Consider the following 22,989-nt stretch of genomic DNA (forward strand, 5'->3'; position numbering starts at 1 on the left):
AGCAGGAATGATGGCTTCAGTTTTCCACACTCCTTGTGTGCATGAACAATTCCTGCCTCCATGGTAACAAAACAAAAATAAAACCCACTGTCTTCTCTCTGCCTGTCTCTTGAGGGTGTCCCTTGTGTCTTTTTGCCATATCTTCATCAGGATCAGGAGACTGCTGTGAGTGTCTCCCTTCCTGAAACAAGCAGCAGTGATTTCTCTGTTTCTTTATCACAGGCTTATTTTATATCAATTTATGAAATGGTAGCTAAAGACAAAAGCAGTAAAAAGACAACAGATAGGTGATGTATTGAAAAATTGATGATAATCAAACACAATTGACTCTTAAAAAATAAGAAAAAGAGTATCAGAGTGTCTGCCTATTTTAAAAGAAAGAAAAAAAAAAGGCACTATAAAAATAACCAAGGGGTTTCCCTCTCTTTCTTTAACAAAAAGGAATGTGAAGTCAGTGATTCAGTCTCCTGAGAAGTCGCTGTTTCTGCCTTGAGGGAGCCCCAAATAATTTCCCTGTGAGATTAGGGAGCCGAGTTCTGATTTTTTATGCAAGAGTTTCATTCTCCTGCAAAACAGTGCAAGTCAAAGGAAAAAACCCAGGAAGACGTGGTAATTAAATATGGAAAATTTCTGATGAGTGTCTTAACTGGAAAAAATGTCACATATGCAAGTCTGATTTGGAAAGGGATGTGAGCCGGGTTGTTAGGACAGATAAGTCTTTCTGATGAATTATAGTGGCTTAGTGGCACCGAGAAGAAACTGAATACTCCTTGTTCTATTTTCTGGATGAATTAGTTTCTTCCCATCTGTTCCCAAGGATCAGTGACATTTTCCTAATACATCCGTGGTTTTTTGACATATGCCTGTAGATACTCAGCGCAATAGGAGCCCAACTTTAACCCATAACATGTTTTGTCTGGTTTCATGCCAGGTGCTGCACCCCTGTTATGTCCCCCTGAGCACACACTGACATGGGTGAGATGAACTGGACCAGACCACCCCATGGCTGTGCTGGAACAGAAGCAAACACCACAAAACCATTATTTCCCTTCTAGTTTAATCAGTTCAAACCTCAGTTAAGGAAATTACCTCTCTTCTGGAGACATTCATCAGCTTTTGCTTGACTACTGACAAATTAAATCTCTCGTAAAATATTTAATGGAATAAGGTGGTTTTACAAGAACCTCAGGGTTAGAAGATCGGTGATGGAAGAAGTAAGCAAATGCCAGAAGTAAAGCTGCAGGGGCTGGTTTAAACCCTTCTCTTTCTGTGTTCATAAAAGGACATAGTCATAGTGTTACAGATCTGGGAGGAACATACAGACCCCTTTGACGTTATGTGGAGGCACTTATTGGAGATGTAAGAGCATAATAAAGCTGGTATCGCACCTCCTCTCAGGCGTGTTGCCCAGCTCCCTGGACATAGGAGGAGGGCTGCAGTGGCTGAGGCCATCAGCACTGTGTCCAGGATGGTTCTGCACTGGAGATGCAAACCCAACCTTTTCTGAGCATATAAAAATGCAGATTTTGGAAAGGCTTTACCTTATATCCATGTATGGAGAATTTTTCTGTGCCCCCCTGACACCAGGATAGCCACCCAGGAAACATCTTCTTCACACACCAGAGAGCTTAGGCTCTTGCTTCTTAGAGAACTAGTGTGAGGCTTATTGTAACTCCAGTAAAGGAATGTATTTTGCCATCTTTTGTTCCAGACACTGCTGATTGGTTTCACTGAAGTGTTGATTAAAAAACCTGTATCACATCAAGACAGACACCATCATGAGAAATTTCAGCCCAACTGGCTCATATTTAATCATGTGCATATGGCATGCTAACGGCATACGGGACAAGTCAACTAATTAAATTAGATTTATTTTATTTGATAATTTATGGTTAAGTTTTACCAATGTTTCTAATAACGCCGCAGCTAACACAAGAGTTTTCAAGCGTCCTTGGAACCTCTGACTGAACTTGATTTAAGATAAGAGACTTCCGTAATTTCAAACTCCAGCATCGCAGAGTATATTGCTAAAATACAGGACTGCTTGGAGGTACGCACACATCTGAAAATAAAAATGCAAGTGAATTTACGAGACAGATGAAGGCAAAAAAAATTGGGTCTCAGAAAATCTTCTGGATTATGTGGGTGACCTTCCCACAAGCAAAAGCAGAATACTAAAGAGAACCAACTATTGGGTGTTGTTAAGCAGGCCTCTGCGCTGTGGGTTTCTACAGTACTTAGCTGCTGCACAGGCATGGGAAGCATCTGAGTTAAAATTTGCAGCAGTTCTAAATTCTGAAGCAACTTGACATCTTAATTTCGTATGTAAGAGTGGAGCTTTCACGGTGACTCCATCAGGCTTCGGGAGAGGATAATTGTGCTTTCCCAGTTCAGAGGGAGGTGCATACTGGGGGGATGAAGGACTGATGAACTTTAAAAGTGCCTTTGAGAACTTGGAGAGAGGAGAACAAAACCAGGAAAGGTTTCCTCATTTTTCTTTCCTTAGCCTTGGAGGTTTAGAGAAACGTGACTTATCTATAAATAAGGGGCATGTATAAATAAAAAAACCAGTCTCCAAACCTGAGCCTAAAACTGATCTCAGTGTTGCTTTCCATTGACAGATAACAAATATGCTCCTGCAGTCACTCTCAATGGGTTCATCTTTATTCTTGGAGGAGCGTATGCACGAGCAACCACCATCTATGACCCAGAGAAAGGCAATATTAAAGCAGGTCCCAACATGAACCACTCCAGGCAGTTCTGCAGGTGAGAAAAACCATTAAAACTGAATTACCGGTGCCTTTAACATTTTCTGCTGATAAATAAGCTAATACAATCTAATAGTGAAGGGGAGAGGGGAAGGGAGGTGTGGATCATCTGGGGGCTTTCCTCATCTCTTTTTTGTACATGTTCAGGGATACAGCATTTTCCCAAAGTGCACATCCAGGACCCTACTATGGTTCATGTGTCTCTTCAACTTCAGGAGTGATGGATCGTGGGGAGAGACATGGTGGGCTCCTTCAGTAACTACAGGAACACTGTCTTCCTCAGTTTGCCTTTGTAACCAGAGGATGATAAATACCCGCTGTAGGAGAGACCATTATAATGTGGAACATGGTTTTGCTAGAAACCACCTAAAAGATCCTTGAAAGAAAAAAAAACACTGAGTAAGCACCACACAGTGATATTAGTTATTCTTATTTATTACGTTCTTTCAGTAGCTTTTGGGGCTTCCTTCCCCAGTCCCGGTCACAGGTTTAAGAAACTGCCCAAATTAGCTGACAAAAATAAAACCTAGCCCCCATTGCAGGTACTGACAGAACTTAAAGGCCTTTTAAAAAGTACTCATGGCTGTTAACGGGCAATCAAACAGGCTTGTTTCAGGCTTTATACAGCACCAGCCCCTCTCAGAGCAGATCCCATGCTGAGAGCTGGCTGAGCTATCGGTTCCACAGGAAAAAGCCATCGCTGGTTCACAAACTGCTGCAGGCGCTGGGTGAGGGTTTGTTACTAATACCTGATGCAACGAGTCTCAGGGCACTGAGCAAAACCAGGACAGAGGGGTTGTGCCAGGCATGTGCCCAGGCAAGACACTGGCAGCCCAGGGAGGAACAGCAGGTGGGGCAGCAGCTGGGCCCACAACAGACCCGCATCTCCCAGTCATTTAGCCCATAGCACTGCTACTTCCCCAGCAGTGTTCCGAGCCCCCATCCCATGGTTGAAAAGCACCTCCATGTTTTACCTTGTGGCATTTAACCATTCACTTTGGTACAATGAGAAAATTCCTTTTAGAAAGCATGCTGCGTTTTTCTCTTCTTGCGGGGTTGGTTTTTTCGCCCGGTTTTTCATTCCGTTTCTTTTGTTAATTTAAGGAGCGCCCTCTCTTGGCTGCTGGAGCAGATTTTATTGTAAAGTAAAGGGGTCCAGGCAGCCGGCTTCATGTGCTTAGACCCTGCACTAAGGACGAGTCTTCCTTGTCCCTCTGCTGTAGCAGGAGGTGAAGCTTGCAGTGCTGTCAGCTGCTAATGGTATTTTTCTACTGAAAACCAGAAATAAAGGGTACAATGCAGTTCAGGATCAGAGACCTAAGCAGTAAAATGAAATGTGAGGGACTTGTACTTTCAACACATTGTTGTATCTTCCCATAGAGAGGGTTGAGCAGCTCTTAGAACATCTCTGTTTTGTAAAATGTAACAAAAATCTGCTAATGAAGTATCTGGAACGCACTATAAAAGAAATTGCACGGGTGATTTCAAGCAGGAGCTATTGGCTGGGCATCTCACATGAAAACTCCCAAGGGTTTCTAATGTGAAGGGATACTCTGCTCTGCACCCTGCAGAAGGGAATCAGTGGGAGACCTTGCAATGGACCAAGGAGACTAACCAGTGACCTAAATACTGGCTGCTGCTGTGGCACCGTAATAAACTGGTTTTGCTTAAGTAGAGTATGACACCCGTCACTAAACTTTCAAATTACTTTTTTTTCTGAAGCAATAGTGGACTGGAAACTTACATTGATAGTGGGGTAACCACCAAAAAAAGGAATAGTTCATACATCCCAATTGGATGCCTGAAAAGGCACAATTTCAAAAATTGTTAAATGTGCTGGGAAACAGTCAGGAAAAAATATTTCAGCCAAAAGGAGATGTAAAACCTATGACAAAAAATAAATAAATCAGTTTGAATGGAAATAGGAAGGATGAGAAGTTAGCAGTAACAAATAGGTTAGAAACTGGCTACTGCTACAGGAGCCTGGGGAAACCAATGAAGTATTAAAGGCTCATAGGAGTGAAAAGAAAGGCAATTTAAACCCTTGGGGATCAAATTTGTGATCTTAATCAGTTATAAAACCACTGCTGATGAGGCAACAAAGTGTAACACATCCCAGTCCACTGGCTACTTCTGATCTGTATTTGGAAGGGAGGAAGATGGTTTCGTTCCATGTTCTGCTGTGAGAGTCCAAAAGCAGTCACTGTCAGCAACAAGGATAGGTGTGAACTCAGCAGTGAAGTTCTCAGATCAGGCAGCCCGGCTGTCTTACACACAGGTGTCTTTAGAGACTTTGCTGAGGAGCTGATTGAAGCACTAATGTTGATTTTTAATAACTCTTACAGCTCAGGATGGATCAGGGCACTGCCAAAGTGTTTCCATATTTTAAAAAGGTGAAAGGGAGAATTTTAGTGCAGCAATTAATTTTGCGAAGTACCAACATCAGGCTAAGTGGTCTCACTCAGCCTCATGTTAGTCCTCTGCAAAATACCAGAGTGGTTAATTTGGGATTTCATCATCAAATAACTAGATGCTAATACTATGATGAATAGCAATCAATGAGCTTTCCTGGAAAATAGGTCTTGTTAAACCAACCTATTGACTTTTGCTTTTTTGGGGGGTGCAGGTGGAAATTGCATTCTTTGTTTTGTTTTTTAATAAAACATGTCTGGCTGCTAAAGACAACTGATGCTATAATATGCTGCAATTTCTCCAAGGTATTTGTCTGGTATTATATGGAATTAACAAGGCACACATTAGAGTGATTAAATGTGCTTCACTGACAGATCTCAAAATGTAGTTGTTAATGAGGAGATATCATTGAGCAAGGCCACTGGTAGCAAGCATTGATTCTTCTTCAATGCTGTTTAATAGATCTACCAACCATCCAGGTAATAGAAAAATCTCCCCTGGTAAAGGCTGCAGGTGGTGTAACAGTGGGTAAAAATATTACAGAAGGAGCTATTTTAGTCAGTTATCTGCATGTCTCAGTTAGTCTGTCTCAAGCTAGCAGTGGTATTTTAAATGCAAAGTAATACATGGAGGAAGCACAATGATAGGAGCCCTGCTCCCCTTAGAAAGTCAGGCACTCAGAGGACGCAAAGGAGGCCACTCAGAGCTACACAACATGAGCTCTCCTTGCAAGGCAGTGGATAAAAGGTCAGTGCAATATTGGATATATAATACAAGCCCTAACACAGCAAGGAAAAGAAGTTGAAGATGGGAAGAGAGAGTGCTGCTGCAGTACAGCGTGGCGAGAGGAATGCAGGTGTTGGTTCCATGCGTCAACGTGGAAATATCAGCAGAAGTTCAAAGGGGAGCCGCAAAAGTGACCCCAGGCTGGAAATCAAATCTTTGACATGAAATCTAAGGAGTTTATCAAAGAAAGGCCGAGAGGTGACTTGATCACTGGGAACAAGTGGAAAAGCTTTCAGGCTCACAGACAAAGGCGTAGCGGGTTACAGGGGCTAGAAAGTCAAGTTACACATCTCAGCCTTTAAGTGAGGCACTTTCCCAACAGCCAGGATAATTAAACAGAGAACCAGCAAGGAAGGGGGTGAACTCACCAACGCTCAGTGTTTTTAAGAGAAGATTAGATACTTTTCCAACAGGGATGCTGCCTGGGGGAAAGTCCATAGCCTGCATATACACAAGCTCGGATTAACTAAGCACAGAGATCCCTTCTGACCTTAGTCTATGAATCTGTAAATTCCCCATTCCACTCATTAGCATGGATCACAGAAACCATGTTTTAAAAGCAGCAACATAAACAACTTAAAAATTAACTGCATGCTATTGATCTCCTCTCACCAGGAATTACTCGATACCGAATTTGCTGGGAAAAATCTTGACTGCATCACTTTCATTTTTATCTGCACTCTTTCTGCATGTTAGTGTCTAGGGAGCGTGATGGCTTTGAGCACAGGGAAAAGAGATGTGCATGGCATTCCCCGCATGGCAGAATTAAAGGTCCATTCAAATGGGTTTAATATCAAGTTAAATGACTTTTAGTGAAAAACAAAAAATAAATGGTTCAGGTCTCCAGCTCACAATCAGCAGAAGAGCAAAGTGAGCATCATTTTCAGATTAAGCCCAGCCTGATGGAAGTCAATAAGAAATTCGCGTTGACCTAGAATTAACCCTTTGAGGGATGGTGCCACATGGGCAAAGAGCTGTAATAGGCCTGAAGCATTTTAAAATTCAATGACAACTCACATATAGATCTCAAACGTCTACACAGTGTGTGAGGGAGATATTTGACATTTCCCAAACATCAGGTAAGCGTGTCCAGTTTGCCACATGGACCCCATCTCGGTTTGGCAGAGATGAACAGATCCCCCTGTTCCTTTTTGGGATCTTTGGAGGTGAAGGCGGCAGACAGCAGCCCACAGGGATGAAGAGCTGGGATGATCACACCTTCCTCTGCTGGATACCTCCCTGCAGAAAGACTTGCACAGGCATCCCTCCCCTCCAACAGTGGCAATTCCTCCCTTTGCAGGCAAGCATTCTCCCTTCCCGCAATGCCCTTCAAGGGTTTATTTTTCCTCAAGCAAAAGGAATACCGAATGCGTTTCTGTGCATGATTAAAAATTCCATATTCCGCTTGCTTAGGATGCAGGCAGCATGCAAACAGGCGTGTGCTACAGAGAGCCTCCACGGGGCAACAGTGGCAGTGTGATGGTGCCAGCAATAATTCCAGAGAAGCTAATTTAGTACCAGCAATTCCCAACAGACACCAGAAAAGCATTTTCTTCCTCCTCCTCTGACTGTTAACCAGTAAGATTTATTAGATGGTTCTGCCGAATGGAAATCTTTAATAAAACTTCGACTCAGGCTGAACAGCACAAGACCAGGGTCGGTTTGTGGATTCCCCCTTTCCCCCGCCTTCTTTTTAACTAAGCCTTTGTTCTTGGACAGCGAAGCATGGTGACTCCTGTGCTTAACTACAAGATATTGCTAATGTACTGCACCAACTGCAGACTCCCCCAGCTGATTCCTTTCCTTGTTGCAAAGTTTGTGGTAACTTCCGGCACTGGAAGGGGTTAGAGCACAGCTTGTCTAATGGATATTCCCAGGTGAAGCTATTACAGAGCACGAATCCTTAATGGCCTCATACTTCTCAAGGCCACAGACATAAAGGCTGCTCTGTTCAGCAGGCAGCATTTGCTGCTGGAAATGTTTGTGGTCCAGAAGGGAAAACCAAAATCTTCCAGCATAACTGGAAGGAGATATGTGTCTGGGACTATGCTGCATGGACGGTGGATGAGAAATGCCACACCAAACTAATCGCAGTGATTTCTGTCGCAGCTGGCGACGTGAAGGATTTTGGTGTGCATTAAAGCATAGCTGGTACAGGCAGAGCACTCAGGCCGTTACTGATGTGCAGCGGACTTCAGAATAAAATATTGCTGGTTTTCAGCACCAAGTAATGATGCCATATCATGGTTTTGGATCATTAGCAAGGAAAAATGCTCGCAGAGCAGAGGAGAATCTACCTGGAGGTTGGCCAAAACACCCACACTAATAATCCTGCTTCATAAAGTGGCATGATACCCTCCTAACTGACCAGAACTAATGTGGACCCTCATTTATCCATCTCATTATAAAGATGAAACCTGTGGCAGCACAACACTGCCACCCAAGCTCAAGCCCTCTCAAACATAACCTGGCTGCAGACAGCCATGGAGGTTGTCAGCACAGCTCCCAAACTCAGGATGACACTCGGGCACCCTGACCACCACTACCCACAGAGACACAGCAGCGCCTTTCTTTTCAGTCTTGCAAACCACCGTGTGGGTTTAAAGAAAAGTTCTCCAGTTTAAGCAAAAGCTTAAGAGATGGTTTCAGCTCTGCCCAGCACTGCGTAGAGCCACTTCCCACAGTAGCTGTTACGCTGCTCGCTTTTCTTGCCTCACGCTAATGCCAACCAGTTGACGAGCATAATTTGGTTCTATCTCTAGTAAAGCCCTCCTGAACTCTTAGGGCAGGGAGGAAATCCATCCAGTAATAAACATGAGGATTTTTTTCTGTTAAGCAGATTCTGTGTCTGTCTAACTGATATTATTAAATAATGTTTATGGAACTGCTCCAGATATGTGCATGCATAGCAAGGAGTGAGGAGGGAGAAGAGCTTTGTTTGTGGCCTCAGATGATAATAAGTTTTGTGGAGTCAAAACACCACATTGATCCAGCAATTTCAAATCTTTTACAAGCCCAGACATGACAAGGCAGGATTTATTTTTAAATTGCTTTTAACATTTCCCGATGAGGCTGATGTGTTCTTTAAGACTAAGCAGGAAAATTAATAATAAGAATAACAAAAAAATTGACAGATTTTGCTGGTAGTGCCACTGCTTGGGCTATGGCTAGCCATCGTGACTGGAAGACGGAAAGGCTGCAGCAGAAGCTCCCAGGCACTTGCCTCTCAGACACTACAGAAGAAAGGTGCTGACATCCTCCGCTTTGGGTTGCTTCCAGATTATCACTCATCAGGAGACATAGTGGAGGGTCTTGATGGGAAAGCAGCCACCAAGCAAATGGCAGCTGAGCTGCGTGGCAGGGCCCCAGCTGAAAGCACCACCAGTTCCTGTGTGCTGAGCCTGGGTGCTCCACGCCTGAGCTAGAGTGCGGGCAGCCTTGCTCACATGTGATTAAAAATGTTAATTAAAAAAGCAGTGCAAAGTCAAATGCAGCAACAAAGGCAAATCAGATCCTGGGCTGCACCTGCAGGGGCATTACTTGCAGAGAGAGAGATGTGCTAATCCCACTCTACTCAGCACTTGACGGCAGCACCAGGAGTACTGGTGACCACACTTCTGGTCATCACCATTCAAAAATGACACGGACAGACTGGAGAGGGTCCAGAGAGGGGCCAATAGAGAAGATCAACAGGCTGGAGAACCTGCCTTCTGAGGAAAGACTGAAGGCATTGGGTCTCTTCGCCCTGGAGAAGAAAAGGCTCAAAGGGGACCTCACACAGTATTCCAGCACTTAAAGGGCAGATACTGGGAGGATGGAGGCTTTCTCTTCACAAGGAGCCACACAGTGAAGACAAGGGGTACAGGCAGTACCAGGAGAAGTTTTATCTCAATATAAGAATTTTTTACAGTGAGATCAATCATTCACTGGAACAAGCTCCTGAGGGGTGTTCTAGAGTCCCCATCATGAGAGGTTTTCAAGATGCAATTCGACAAGGTGCTAGATAATCTCATCTAGTGTCCCTTTCCCATGGAAGGTTGGACCAGACGATCTCTCAAGGTCCTTCCAACCTGGGGTGTTCTGTGATTTTTTGATTCAGTGATTCACTTTGTTCTTCAAGTCCTTTAATGGCCAGCTGTCACCTGTTTGCTCAGGCTGGGGAAGGACTGCAAAGTGAATAGGCAGAGAAGAGATTTAAAGGCTGTTTAGGTTACGCAACCACTGTAGCCATGGACAGCCAGGTCCCACCAGCCCTTGGTAAATCTCAGCCTTGTTGGGATTTCCTTAGGAGTATGATTCGTAGCTTCATGGAGGTCAGCAGATAGGCTGTATTAGCAGTGGCAGTGCTGGGGAATATCACAGGGTTGCTAGCAGGCTGGGTAATCATGGCAAGATGCTGAACCATATTTCCCTGGAAGGCGTGGATGAAGTGACCTCCCTCCTGATGCCAGTTACCTTCACCCTCGGCACGCTGCTGGGGAGATGGAGGTCCTCCATAGCTGGGGAGGTTGCTGCTCTCAAAGCTGCTGGAGGGTTTACATCCCCACAGCAAGCCTCTGTGGCGTGGAGCTCCCTTCCTTCTTTCCCAGGCTCTGACAGCCTGTAATCATTTTATCTCTCAGCATTAATGGCAGCAAGCAATAAACTTGCATCCTAATTATTGTAATTATTTCTTTCTTTGTACGTCAGCCTTGGTAACGATGTTTTTACAGCTGATGGGATGGAAGGGAGGGGAGAAAAGAAATATTGTCACAGTAATGAAGAAAGAGCAATGAGCATACTCCTTTCCATTTACTTTCCTCAAGGTTTTAAAGCCCACTTGTGTTTCCTATCCTCTAAGGTCCCAGAAATTAGCAGTGATTGCCCTAATACTGCAAAGTAGCAGCAATCTAGGACTAAATTTGTAATTGATCTTAAGTACCTACCTGCCAGCATAGCTCCAGAGGTGCCTGAGTGTCTCCAAAGTCCCCTGCACACTTAAGTACCCACTGCATACTAAGAACTGCCTATTTCTTGATAGCAGAAGCTCAGTTTTGCTTAACCTCAGGCATGACTTACAAGCTAAGTGTTTTACCAGTCTTGTCTATGGGAATTGCATATAAAGGGGGAGAAGCTGCTGTAATCACCATTTACAATTCACATGGTCTTTCAGAGGGTGAGATTCAGCCTCCATTTCTTCCCCAGATCATTAGCACCATGATGGGACAGTGGTCCCAGATACTGGGCAGAAATTTCTTTCCGTGGTGTAGCCTGGGTGCTGGAGAACAAGAGCAGCGTTTGCCCACCCGATGTAACCCCTAATCCAGAGCATGGGCCGGGGAGGAACACAGACCCACAGCATTTTGCGAAGCTGTGCTTGGCTGCTGAGCTGCTCTACAGTGACAGCAGGTCCGGCTCAGAGTAGCTGCTACTAAACATGGGATAGAAGAGACCTTACTAGAAGAAATGTGGACAGCTAAGATACCACACAGGAACTTGTAAAGCACCCAGGTCCCTGTTTAGAGACCTAACACAAGATGCCCAAGTGGACACCAGGCACTTAAGGCCAGACTTCAACTAGGTGTTGCTCGGCTCCTCTTCCCAGAGTCACCTACACAGAAGTCTCTGCACAGCGTCCTCCCTCTGTCCTTCCCATTAATCCCATCCAGGTCAAAAGCTCCATGCAGAACAGGCTCACCAGGTAATGAGCAGGAAGTATCAGACAGGCCCCATGTGCAAGTGGTAACAGCCACTAAGGTCCTCTCCTGTGCTGGTGTGAGGTGCTGTCATCTACACTAGTGTGCCCACACCAGTAAATTAAAGCTTATTCGAAGTCATTCATGGGGCCTGGTCCTTGATCATGAGCACTAATAGAACCAGCCTCAGGCTCCAAGCTCCACACTAATATTTCTTTTAATTGCTCATTATTGATAGTTCTGCAGCCAAGACCTTTCTTAGGGATCTTCTGGGTGATAGGGAGTTTGCTTGGGTTTTCCCACTTCACCCAACAAAATTGCTAAATTAACTGGTGTATGGGTACTGTTTGAATGACTCATCAGCATTTCATTAGAGAACCAAGGCAGCAAAACTGCTCTATACAGCAGTCCATCTCTGACATTGGATTGTCTTCACCCAGCACATCCCAGATGATATCCCAACTCACATAAGCTTCCTTCAACTTCACTAATAAGAAAAACGAGTGAAACACAAACAGCAACTGCTACCCCATGGCCTCATTTCTAGGGTTTCAGCAGCCCCTCGACCACATCGGGGATGTTTCAGCACATGGTGAGATTGTCCTTTCCTCCTCCTCATGCTGTATTTTGCAAGCTGTATTTCCCAGCCTGTCTTGCTTTTAAACAATAACTTGTTCCAGTGTAGATCTGGGCTTCCCCAGATAAATACCTTAGATCCTAAACTGTGGCTTAATGTGCACATTTGTCTGATTTACTGGGTTGGCTGGTCCTGCGGCCTCTGCTCCCTCTAGGCCATAAGGGACCTGATCCCTGGCAGGAGTCCTGGCCGGGCAGTGTCTCTCTGCCACCAGCTCTGGCTCTTCAGACATGGGCTCGTTCAGCCTCAGAGCCCTCTTTCAGGATGACGCTCTCTTTACTCAAGTCCTCATTCTTCCCATTTCTCCTGACATTTCAAAAATAATTACCAGTGGTTCAGTAAGTTCATTAGCAAACTCCCTTAGGACCCTGGCTATGTATCATCCAGCCCTGCTGATTTGTGGATAGGCTCTAATCAAGTGTTTCAAGTCTCTCTCTCCTTCCTCCTCCTTTCAGATTAACAGTTATTTTGACAAGATTCTCATTATTTCCTATTTCCTGGCAGTACCCAGGGACTGGGCTTAAATTTGAGTCCTCACTGTTGTCATTGTGGGTTTATTTTTAACCTCAGGCTCAGCTTCTCCACAAGGGCAACAGAGTTTTGTGTTCTTCAAAAACTCGTGGCTTTGTCAGTGCCACTTTAGTCTCAGTTCATCCTGGGTCTTCCAGCGCTCTCTGTCTTCTGCCTTTATCACTTCTTATTCTTCCCACTGCTCCAAAATTAGCCAGAAGAAATGACAGTGTTACAGCCCTTCCACCTTCTTAGATATAGGCCACGTTCTGTGCTGCAATTAATTTCTTGTCTTCCTTTCCTTATTTTTCTCCCTGCTGACCTCTGGTGTGTATACACTTTCGAAGTCTCCATTTTCATTCCCAATACAGCCATCCACTGGCTCCTGTTGGAAGTGACCCAACCACCAGAAAAGCCACCGACAGCCCCATCCAGCTTAACAACATCTTTAAATGTTGGGGGGCAAACTCAGGTTTACCAGCAGATGGAAAACATAGCTGCCTCACTTTTGGGTTCCCCCTGTGCAGGGAGAAGGATCTCAGCCCCTCACTGTCCATCTCCATTGGCCCAAAGTGAGTGTCATGCCCTGCACACAATTGCTGAAGACGATGAGGTGTAAAGTGGAAGAAGGAAGAAGAGATGAGGCTGAAAGGCAATTTTTCTTTCAAATACCTTCCACAACTCTGCACCTTCCCTCCTAGCAGAAGCCTACAGCCCATGGGATTAGCCCAGCCTCATTATCCCTGATTTGCAAGAGATGTCTGAAGTCAAACACTTTCATTTGAAAAAAAGCAGTAGGGTTTTTTGTCTTTAGTCACCAACATCCAGCTCCTCTGCAGTCCCTCAGCCGTACATCCCCAGCCATCAGATCCATCTGCCCCAGGTTGGCTTTCCACTTGACACCACCCTTCCTGCACATGAAGACAAGGTCAGCAGGAACCCCAGGCTCCCACGGTGCAGCGTGGCTATGGAAGAGGCTGAGCTAACAGGGCATTTCTTAGAGGGTTTTTTCCCCCACTTCGCAGCATCCATTGATAATTAGAGGAGTAATTACAGGGTTTATTCCAACCAAGGCATTAGGGACCCCAAACTGCTTGGATTGCTTTTGCGTGTGATGGTCTTACAGGGATGCATTGTCCTGCTGCATTTGCTGCAGATCGGTATGTGGGCTGGAGCATCTTAGTTGGACTAATTGGCCTCTGTTGTTTAAATTAGAGACAACATTTACCTACCTGGCAGGGCACAAAAAGCATTCATTTTGGGGGAGAGCAAGGGAGAGGTAAGAGAAGCACCCCCACAGCTTCACGTAGATACGAATAAAAAGTGTGTTCGTCGTTTACCCCTTGTAACACAAGCTTGGGTTTGTTTTAAGCCTGAAAAGAAAATTGCTGGGTAAGAAAACTAACTCAAACTGTATTTGTTTTTTTATGAATGAAGCGCTGTGGTTCTGGATGGAAAAATTTATGCCACTGGTGGGATCGTTAGCAGCGAAGGACCTGCCCTGGGAAACATGGAAGCCTACGACCCTAAAACAAACACGTGGACACTTCTGCCAAATATGCCCTGCCCTGTTTTTCGACACGGCTGCGTAGCAATCAAGAAGTACATCCAGAGCGGCTGATGTTACGCAGGAATTGGATGGAGAACTGTTTGTACCTGTTGAAAGCAGGCAAGAAGGATACTACTACTTAAGAAACAAAAGCAGCAAAGCCAGCCAGTGAACATATTGCTCTAAAGTCTTGAATAGTGTCTACATTGAATGTAGAAAAATCATCCTCACCTTTTGGTGAACAAGGAGCAGAGAGCTCCGTGCTATGTAAGATAATTGTAACTTAATAATACAAGGGTGTCACTAGATGTTATAGTGGCACTTGTTCTGGACATCGGATTTTGGTCAACCCAGGTGCAATAGAATTTCACATATTTTTTAAGCTGAGGAAGAGAAGAAGAAAGAAAATCTGCATTTTACATTAGAGTTCAAGCTTGATTCTTAAAATAACCATGCAGATTAGTTTTACTATTACACTTTAGGCATCAATTTATTTGAAAGGTCAAAGTGTCCTTACCACTTTGATTCCTACATTTGTTTTTAACAAATACATGCTTTTCAATACCAATGACTGAGAGGAATCTTGTGTGACAGATGGCTTACGCTGATGTCAGTCTTCCATCAGATCAAACAAATCTTTCCGTTCTCTAGAGCAGAGCCCAGAGGGCAGGTGAGGTGGGACCGGGGACAAGAACTGGTAATAAATTTTGTTTTAAAAGATTAAAAACAAAACAGGTCTGTTGGGCTGGATGAGTTTCTGCTCTGGGTGATGATTGTGTGGGCACATGTGGCCATGCCCACAGGTCGGGGGGGTCTTCTAAACTGCTTCCGCCCGCTTTCAGCTTCTGAGCGAACTTGGCAGTGCTTGATTCCCGTAATGCAAAACAAAAACTGTTTCAACTCCAGAGGCATTCTCCTGATAAACTGGAGATTTGGGATCCATCTGGAGGTTTGATTGGGAACCCTCTAAAACACAGAGCGCAGTGTGGGACGTCGACATTTTCATCACATGGAGAAGGTGCCTCCTGTTGTGGCTGCGCACTCAGTTTTGGCTCTCAACCAAAATTCCTTATGATGGGATATATGCCACTATCTTTTATGTAAAGTCTGAGAAGTATTTTATTTCACTTTTTGAGTTTCCCCATAGGTGTGGAAACCTTTTGCTTCTCTTATTTACATATTTTAAACACACGAGTTTAAATTCCATAGTAGCAAAATGCATAGACTTAAGCCCAGTATAAGAGACTTAAAATGATTACTATGTAGAGTTGTAAGTATATGCACAGCACAGGGGTTATATTTTTATATATATTAAAATATTGTCTATCCAGAGAGCATTGTGATGTGGAAATTCTTTATAAATTTATACATGAAAGGATCAAACAGGAGATGGATTGGGTAACATAGAGGGGGCAGGGGAAAGAAGCTTAAAAATCACAAATAGGAAGTAACCCCTAGCTAAGGATTGTCCAATTTCTTTCCAAGTCGAGGGAAAAAAGTTGCCATACTTGCCTTTGCAGACTCAAATCCCAAATGCCATGCCAGTTATTCAAGGAGAGTCCTGTACAGGGTGTGGGTGAGATCTTACAGTCAATATCTAGTTGAATTTCATACCAAATAACACTAGCCTTTTTATAGGGAGGGAGGTCTGCCTACAGCTTTGGGGAAATCAATGCAGATGGTTCGCTAATCATCTTATTTTATTAATAATCGTTTATAAAATAAAAGAAAATAAAAAAGACATTTGTATCTTGCAGTATTTAAAGTGCTCAAGTCATCTGAGTCAAGCTATAGGGTGACTCAAGTCTCTCATTTTGACAGTGAGGTTCCAGCCTTTGTTATGCAGTTGTTTTATTTATTCTTTAAAGAAAAAAGAAAGTAATAATAAGCACAACAAAATTATATACTAGTATGTCATTTAAAGTATTTATGTCAAACAGGGTGCAAGTGTGAACCTAAAGATTGGAGCACAAGTTTCTAACTGCCTGGGGCAGGACTAATTTTAGTGTTGGTGTGTGTCTACCTCCAAAGGAGGTGCTACCTGTCAACAAGACCTAAACACATTCAACATTTCCAATTTAGCTTATTTCTTCATTTCTCACACTGGAACAAAACTGGCTATTTCTGTGAATAATATTAAAAACAGGGTTATCTGTAACGGTATTGTATATAGTTTATGTTTACTGTTAAGTTCTTGTTATATTATAATAAATATATTTATAGATCTAGATTCAGCATCCAGATTGGATTAATTCTGTCACGACCGACTAAGAACCAACACTGCATGAACAGTGACTTCAGGTTTCATCCCAGCCATGGATGAAAGTGTATCCATTCCACCCAGCCAGTTTCCCTCGCAAATCCCAAAATTCATTGCTGATACTTAAATGCTCCAAAGAACTTCCATTGCTGAAACTTAAGTAGCTTCCAAAGAACTTCCATTCCTATTCCGGAAGAAGTTCTTGGAAGTGATTCTGTATTTTATTCAGCAAGACTGTTTCTTCTGAATCCATTTTCCCAAACTTACTATTAAGGAAAACGAGCTCAAGGTACTTTAGGAAAGTATCTGGAAAAAAAAAAGCACTGATAAACAGCTTTGTTGTTGATGATGTTTTTGTTTTACCTGAAGGTTAGGATTTGTACTGTGCTGCTGCTGCGATGTCTGAAAGATAAAAGCCACTTCTGCCCTATGGTCAAAATTCCTTCATATCTGGAGTGGGAGTTCTGTATCTCACTGGATACATCTTTCAGAGAGCACTTAAGTGCAGCCGTTCATGGTTTCTTTGATGTTTCATTAGGGTGCCATCTGGTAGTTGTAAAACTGGATACGGAACAAAGATGTGCCAAATATAACTAGTCTCAAATACCACCGCAGTGGAACGTTTCAGCTGGATCTTAGGAGGCAATATCTGCTCTGCACATTAACAGGAAGAATCTAACATCTATTGAAACTGTCTCATGCTCTTACAGAGTACATCTGTGCAAGTATTTTAAGACCGTGAAGCGCATTTTTTAACCAGCTTCGTGGCTCAGGTTGCACAGCCTATGAAGGTTACCAGAAGCCTTGCGATTCACGGTCACACAGCCCTGCTGCAACAATCCACACCAGTTTGAATGAGTTGCCAGCCCTTTCATCAACACTCTGCAAAGATCCTTACTCAGCACTAGTCACTAATACTTGGTAGGATGAACAAGACGCAGGCTATTTGCTTTACTTGTCTGTGGAAATCATTTTAGTTCGCCTCTGGGAAGCTGCTGAGCACTTTTGCCAAATGAATCGTGTGCACCTCTGAAAGCTTTAAGAAATTCAGGGACAGGCTGGCTCAGCCTGGCTATGATAAACACTGCTCACTGGCTTCACCCTGCCCTGGCTTACCTGGGAAGGAGGTCGATCTCCAAATGGGGCTGTTGGCTGCGTTCAGGTAATCAGCCACCCTGTCAATTTACACAATTATCCACCTTTCTCCCCTTCTTTCATCTAGTGGCAAACACACCGTTCTAATAAAGCCTCAGCAACCCCATCTTTTAATGACCTGCAGCTCGGTGTTAAGGCTGAGCTTAGCACTGTGCAATTGGAGCAAGCAAATTAGAGCGTTCATTATACTTCAGCTTGCCCTTGGCGGAGTCTGGACAAACGGAACACGAGCACGAGCACCACCTTCTGCAGCTGCAGGGATACAGGGATTAGGTGGAAGAGGAGCCGCAGCCTGAGCTGCTGCCTGACTTCAAGAGCACCATTGTGTTTAATGGGCAGAGACAGTAAAGGCCCAGACTGCTTCCAGTACTTACCCTCCCACCTGGTTTCTCACGAGGAACTTCTCTGAGAGAACTAGAACTGATCCCAAAGCTTTTCTCTGCTGTCTCACGTGCAAGGGCAAGGCCTCGGAATCATCCTGCCTCCCCATCGCCAACCAAAAGAGGTAACTTACTATATATAATGTGGGATAAACCTACAAAACAGCACATGCAGTCAAATCCTGGCAGGCTGCAGCTGGTGCCAGGCCTCTAGGAAGACAGTGACGCTGTATCCACTTTGACGTTCTTACAACCTGGCGTGCTGATACAAGGTTTTTAATTTGGATGAGGCCCTGAAGCTCACCCCTTAATGCTTTCTTTCCCATTTCAAGTCAGCTAAACACAGGAGCTGAAACATGGTTTTGGCTGAAGTTGAGGCACCAGCACCTACAGGAAGGCAGCAGTAGGTTCCCATCATCAGTGAGTATTCTGGGTCGATAACTTTAGACTGCAGAAAAGTCCAAAAAGAAAACGGTCTGAAGGGAAGCAGATGGACGTGTCTCAGGCACAGTGTTCCCATTGCTCGTTACATTAAGCTGGACAGCAATACCAGAACAGAAATGCTGCTTTTCCTCCAAAAAGCCCATCTGTTTGAGGCATGATTAAACACTTGCTGAGATTAGAATTCATGAAAGCAGGAGCTGCCATCGCAGGCTCCTTAGCTGAACTGTGCAAGCCTGACAGGCACAGCAGCACCATTTCCAGCTGCTGGAGACTGAAACAAAAAGGAAGGTGGCAAACTACCTTAAAAAACAACTCTCCCTTTGCTAGTCACCGGTGGTTTTCCTTTTGATAACACACTGCTTTTCATAATTCCTGTTTAGCTAGCAGATTTCTTAAAAAGTAACAAATTCCACTTTATCTGAACAAATTCTGCTTCATTTGGTAAGAGCTTTACACACAATTGCATGTTTTGGCTCTGTTACTACCTGGGAGAAGGAAGCTCCAGTGCTGTCATCAAGCCAAATGTGACTCTGAGTTTTTCATTAGTGGTGGTCTACACAATGAAGGCTTGAAGGGCTGCCTGCTGGGTTTAATTTCATCATCTGTTATTTTGACCAGCATTCTCTTTTCCTTCGGAGCTCATCTCCCATGATTCATATTGGCACCAGTATCCAAGCCTTTCACAACCTGTCCAGAGAACAGCACTGTTAACCCAGGGGTTTTTAATAGGTTGACAGGCAACATCAGCATGTAGCTTGTAAGCAAATTAGTACAGAAGTAGGAATTGTGATGACAGCTGGGGCTGAGCTGAAGATTGCTACAAGTCATGCCTAGCACCACAGGCGATGCACACGCTTCCTCCAGCATTGTGACTATCGGTGACCATTTCTCACATTTTTGTGGTTAAAGAGCAGGCACCTAACAGAGATCACAACTGACTTCCCTACATGAGCTTCAGCTTCCCACCTCATTAAAGAAAAATGCATTGATTACAATAATCACTCCTAGAGGTAGAAAGGAACCAGTTCCTGCCCACATACCAGGAACTTGAAGCAGTCCCTAATTTGTAATGCAATGTCCTTGTGCTGGTGGGCAGCATCAGAGTAACCATCAGCAAGCTGAACCGTGAAGGTGACACACCAAACGCTTTAAGAGTATAATGAGCATTATGCTCTACCAGAAGCACTGCCCCTCCACTCAGGTAAAAATAATTAGATCTTGCAAAGCAAGCATACATTTCCAAGCCCGCTGGAATTTCTGTAGCCACTCCATTTCCATTAAAAGCAAGCTTCTTTTAGTAAGTCCTTTACTTTCATGTCCAATGAATGCAGTGCTCCATTACTTGTTGATATCAAGTTCAATTTTACTTACTTCATTATGCTCAGCTTTTCTGCAAGCTGCCTGTTCATGTACTGGAACATACAAATTCCACAAACAGTTTCCAGGGAAAATGAAAAGTGGGAATGTGGCAGGGAGTGCTTGGGAATGGCTCACATTTCTGTTTCCTATTCAGTAAGAAGTATGCATTCCCTATGGGGATTAAGACAGCCGGAGGACGTAGTATCTGGAGATGATATTAGACTTTCCCTAGTGAATAAGGGTTTCAAATTCAGGAGGTAACCTAACATCAACACCTCCAGAAAGCCCAGAAGTCTCTGCCTTGCTGACACTCATTTTTAATAACACGGGGGTATTTCCGAGAGAATGCTGATAATGTGACAGTTATCAAAGGGGCAAGTGAAATGACTGAGTAATTACAGGGCATTCACCTGACATCAGTCCCAAATGAAAATGGAAAGATGATATCTAACTAAACTGATCATGAATCAAAGAGATAAGAATAAATACAATGATTTGCTAGAAAATCAGCTGTATCACACAAAGCTGATCTCATTCTCTGACAGGATTACACATTTGATTGATAAAGTAATAGATTTTCAACAGCATGTGACAAAATACTTCAACTTTCTCACTGTACAGTATTCAGACAGCAAATATTAAACAGGCTATGAATAGGCAGATTAATTGAGGACTATCTAATCTGAGTAATACTCAATTTATTATTATCAGGGTATTTCTAATGGAGGAATCCTCTTCTTCCAAAGTTCTTGAAGGAAAATGTTGACATTAATCACTAGTCACAGACTGGTGGAAACACAGAGTAGCAGAGCAAAAGACAAGGAGGACCAAATAAGTCATATGTATTGTGCTGGCTCAGACCACTAAACAAAACTTCTTCCATAAAGCTAGGCAGGACCTCAGAGAGCTGGGAATGCAGAAGGCTGACATTCAGGATAGAGAATAGCACCATGAAAAGCTGTAAGTCCAAGAAGAGTCAAGCAACAAGCGCTCCCAGCCCAATTTCTTGGCATAAAAGGACTAAATTGATCTTTGAATGTGTAAAAATGGGAAGAGTGAGTAGGAATCAGTGATTTTTAGCTCTGTATATGGCACTGGTGGGACCAATGCTGGAATGTCCCATCAATTTCCTCCGCGAACAAATGTTTTAGAAGATGTTGAAAAATTGACCTACTGCAGAAAAGAGCCACAAAATTGACTTAAAGGCTGGAGGAAAATGCAGTGAAAGCCATAAAAAGTTCATTCTGCTCAGGAAAAGATGACTGAGAGGCTACTTGATCATATTGCATTAGTAACTTTGTGGGAAGGAGAAAAAAACCTCTATGTATGAAGAGTCTTGAACATAGAAGACAAGAAGCAGTGCCTGGAAGTAAAATCCAGACCAAAGTAAATGAGGAATAAGGCATGTGTTTCTACTCATGAGCTTAACCACTTGAGGAAAAGCTCAGAGAGGAGGGCAGATGTACAGCAGATCAAGTCAAGATGCCTTTCTTGAAAAGACTGTTGAGCCATACAGCAGCTAATCTCACATGCGCAGGATCATCTAAGTCATACATGCCACAGCATCAGATTCAACAAGCCAGTGTTTTCTGCTGACATTATTCTCAGTGCATAAAACCCAAATTTTTGTGACAAATTGCTACACATGTAAATCATCATTAGGTGTCAGCTCATTTCCATTTCCAAAATTTATTCTCATATATTGAAAAGATTAGCACTATAAAATTTATGGTCAGCTTGTGCTTCTGTGCCTGTGCTCTGCATCTTGTGAAAATGAAGCTTTTTATTAAAAAAACACCTTTCTGCTTTCTGGCCATGCTTTACATTTTAGAGCTAGACTCCGAAGCACTCCGACCCCATTATAATGGCTAGATATTAATTTTAAACCAGTTACATCTCCATGTTTCATCAAAATATAGTCTTACATGCTTGTATTTCCAATACTTCAAATGTCTACACAAAACAGTCATTTCCTAGAATCACAGAATGGTTTGGGTTGGAAGGGACCTTAAAGCTCACCTAGTTCCAATCCTCCTGCCATGGGCAGGGACACTTTCCACTAGACCAGGCTGCTCACAGCCCCGTCCAACCTGGCCTGATGTTAACAGTCACATACATGTGATGGTTCACATTACATTTCCTTTATATCACTAAACCTTCTGTAATGTCACAGAGAATGCAGCGGGCATAGCTTCAAAACTCATTTCAGAATTACGCACCTTAGGAACCTAAAACAGAACAGCAATTTCTCCTTCCACATAGGATCATAGAATAGTTAGGGCAGGGAAGGACCTTAAGATCATCTAGTTCCAACCTCCCTGCAATAGGCAGGGACACCTCACACTGAACCATGCCACCCAAAGCCTCATCCAACCTGGCCTTGAACACCACCAGAGATGGAGCATTCACAACCTCCCTGGGCAACCCATTCCAGTGCCTCACCACCCTCTCAGTAAAGAATTTCTTCCTTAGATCCAGTCTAAACTTCCCCTGTTTAAGTTTGAACCCATTACCCCTTGTCCTATCACTACAGTCCCTGATGAAGAGTCCCTCTCCAGCATCTCTATAGCCCCCTTCAGATACTGGAAGGCTGCTATGAGGTCTCCACGCAGCCTTCTCTTCTCCAGGCTGAACAGCCCCAACTGTCTCAGCCTGTCTCCATACGGGAGGTGCTCCAGTCCCCTGATCATCCTCGTGGCCCTCCTCTGGACTTGTTCCAACAGTTCCATGTCCTTTTTATGTTGAGGACACCAGAACTGCACACAATACTCCAAGTGAGGTCTCACGAGAGCAGAGTAGAGGGGCAGGATCACCTCCTTCGACCTGCTGGTCACGCTCCTCTTGATGCAGCCCAGGATACGGTTGGCTTTCTGGGCTGTGAGCGCACACTGAAGCCGGCTCATGTTCATTTTTTCATCGACGAACACCCCCAAGTCCTTCTCTGCAGGGCTGCTCTGAATCTCTTCTCTGCCCAACCTGTAGCTGTGCCTGGGATTGCTCCAGCCCAGGTGTAGAACCTTGCACTTGGCATGGTTAAACTTCCAAACTGAGGGA

General features: G+C 43.8%; 1 protein-coding gene across 1 annotated transcript in view; it reads left to right on the forward strand.

Moving 5' to 3' along the window:
* KLHL29 (kelch like family member 29) overlaps window positions 1-14,409 on the forward strand; it is a gene marked incomplete at both ends in the record, with an annotated part of 255,315 nt that extends 240,906 nt beyond the window's left edge. The window contains 2 exons of the mRNA XM_080617020.1: window positions 2,622-2,766; window positions 14,226-14,409. Of these exons, the coding sequence (XP_080473146.1) occupies window positions 2,622-2,766; window positions 14,226-14,409 (329 nt within the window). The remainder of the gene's footprint in view (window positions 1-2,621; window positions 2,767-14,225) is intronic.
* Between the last annotated feature and the right edge of the window lie 8,580 nt (window positions 14,410-22,989).

The sequence above is a fragment of the Psittacula echo genome (assembly GCF_963264785.1).
Source record: "Psittacula echo genome assembly, chromosome: 4".
In the NCBI taxonomy this organism is placed as follows: domain Eukaryota; kingdom Metazoa; phylum Chordata; class Aves; order Psittaciformes; family Psittacidae; genus Psittacula; species Psittacula echo.